The sequence below is a fragment of the Mus pahari genome, chromosome 21, assembly GCF_900095145.1.
Source record: "Mus pahari chromosome 21, PAHARI_EIJ_v1.1, whole genome shotgun sequence".
Taxonomy (NCBI): domain Eukaryota; kingdom Metazoa; phylum Chordata; class Mammalia; order Rodentia; family Muridae; genus Mus; species Mus pahari.
This window is the reverse complement of record NC_034610.1, coordinates 3,913,525-3,915,638: the sequence shown is the minus strand read 5'-3', so window position 1 is coordinate 3,915,638 and position 2,114 is coordinate 3,913,525. Positions and strand designations below refer to the sequence as shown.

Here is a 2,114-nt window from a genome sequence, read left to right as displayed (position 1 = left end):
CGAGGCCAGCCTGGTCTACAAAGTGAGTTCCAGGACAGCCAGGGCTATACAGAGAAACCCTGCCTCGAAAAATCCAAAAAAAAAAAAAAAAAAAAGTCAGACTGAATCAGATAATAATGGCACATGCCTTTAATTCCCGCAGTGGGATTTAAAGACAGGTGGGGAACTCTTTGGGTTAGAGGTTCCAAGACAGCCAAAGTTACACAAAGAAACCATGTTTCAAAACAAACAAAAACTCCCCACACATACATACCCCACCCCCCAAAACCAACCAAATAAACAAACCCAAACTAAGCCAACCCCCAAACAAATAATACAAAACAACCAAAACAACCATGTCAGCTACTGTCGTGGACACATGCCAGTATTCCTATCCCTTGGTGGGCTAAGGCAAGAGGATCTTATTTTCCATAGGAAGACACTGTCTCAAACATAATCAGTATCGAGAAAACCCCACAAAACGAGCAAACCCAAAATAGGGATGGCACAATGATAAGAAGTCACAGTATGATGTTTATGGATTTTTGATGAAAGAACATTTTACCTTAGAATTAACTCATCCCGTGCCATAACTTTGAAGTCTGTTTCACTCAATCGGACCTAGAAAGAAAATTTAAAACAGACTGAGTATTCTTTCAGAGCGCAAAGTGGTTTTCACAGGAGCAACTCTGAAAATAGCTTTAAACTAAATGTGAAGGTTGGAGAGAGCTTATCAGTTAACAGTGCTTGGAACTCTTCAGAGGACCAGCTCAGTTCACAATACCTACATCAGTCAGAGAGTGCACACCTGTCTGGAACTCCAGCTCTATGGGGCACCATTTCTCCACTTAGCATCCCCAACATACAGATACACAAATTAAAAATAAAGACCAAACAAACAAGTGAAATGAAAAACTCACATCAACCAGATTAAACTTGCACATGTCACATCAACCAGTATTTGCATCCTTGAGCATACAGACCAAACAAAGTCAACATTCACAAGTAGCTTTATTTGTGACTGTCTAAACTGGAATCCTCCAAGTGTCCTTTAACAGTTAAATGCTTGTAAAACTATAATACAGAGGCAGGTGGATCTCTGTGAGTTCCAAGGCCAGCCTATTCTACAGATCAAATTCCAGGATAGCCAAGGCTACACAGAGAAATCGTTTTGAAAAACCAGAAAACAAAACAAAACAGAAAAACTGATCCAGCCATATATTCAACATTCTTCAGCAGCAAGTAGAAATAGGATCCCTGATATGTGGTACAAAGTGAAAAGATAATCTTAGGACAGACATGCCTGGTTTCCTTTCTGAGGCACTCATGAAGATAGTTAAAGAAACTGGAAACTGGGGCTGGTGAGATGGCTCAGCGGGTAAGACTGACTGCTCTTCCGAAGGTCCTGAGTTCAAATCCCAGCAACCACATGGTGGCTCACAACCACCCATAATGAGTTCTGATACCCTCTTCTGGTGTGTCTGAAGTCAGCTACAGTGTATAATAAATAAATCTTTAAAAAAAAAAAAAAAAAGAAACTGGAAACTGGATTATCATTACAAGGCTGGGGAAGGAGGGAGTGGATCAAAGTGCCCTGTGGTGAGGGCTCGGATGCCTGAGATACAACTGCAGTTGTGCAGAGAGAATGTTTGAAAAGAATGAAGACATTTGAAAAACTCGTGAGTGTGCCGGTTCCCTAGTTTTAAACTGTTAATCCAGAAGCTCATAGAATGTCCCTAAACATCTTATCAATCTATAACTTTCAATAGTTTAAAAGTTAGAACCTAGGGGGCTAAGAGTACTGACTTCTCCAGAGGTCCTGATCAATTCGCAGCAACCACATGATGGCTCACAACAATCTGTAATGGGATCTGATGTCCCTCTCCAGGTGAAGCTGAAGATAGCTACAGTGCACTCACATACATTAAATAAATATTTTTTGAAAAGTAGAACCTAAGTTGAAATTGTTTCATACATTTAGAAATGCTTTTTCTATGGCTCTATTAATTTCTCTTATTAAAAAAAAAAATTGGGGGCTGGAGAGATAGCTTGGCAGTTAAGAGCACTGACTGCTCTTCCAGAGGTCCTGAGTTCAATTCCCAGCAACCACATGGTGGCTCACAACCACCACAATG

At 40.5% G+C, this 2,114-nt stretch overlaps 1 protein-coding gene across 1 annotated transcript in view; it reads right to left on the bottom strand.

Moving 5' to 3' along the window:
* The window catches only part of Wtap (WT1 associated protein), a 26,127-nt gene that overhangs the window by 17,568 nt on the left and 6,445 nt on the right, over nucleotides 1-2,114 (bottom strand). The window contains exon 3 of the mRNA XM_029533183.1: nucleotides 545-600. Within this exon, the coding sequence (XP_029389043.1) occupies nucleotides 545-600 (56 nt within the window). The remainder of the gene's footprint in view (nucleotides 1-544; nucleotides 601-2,114) is intronic.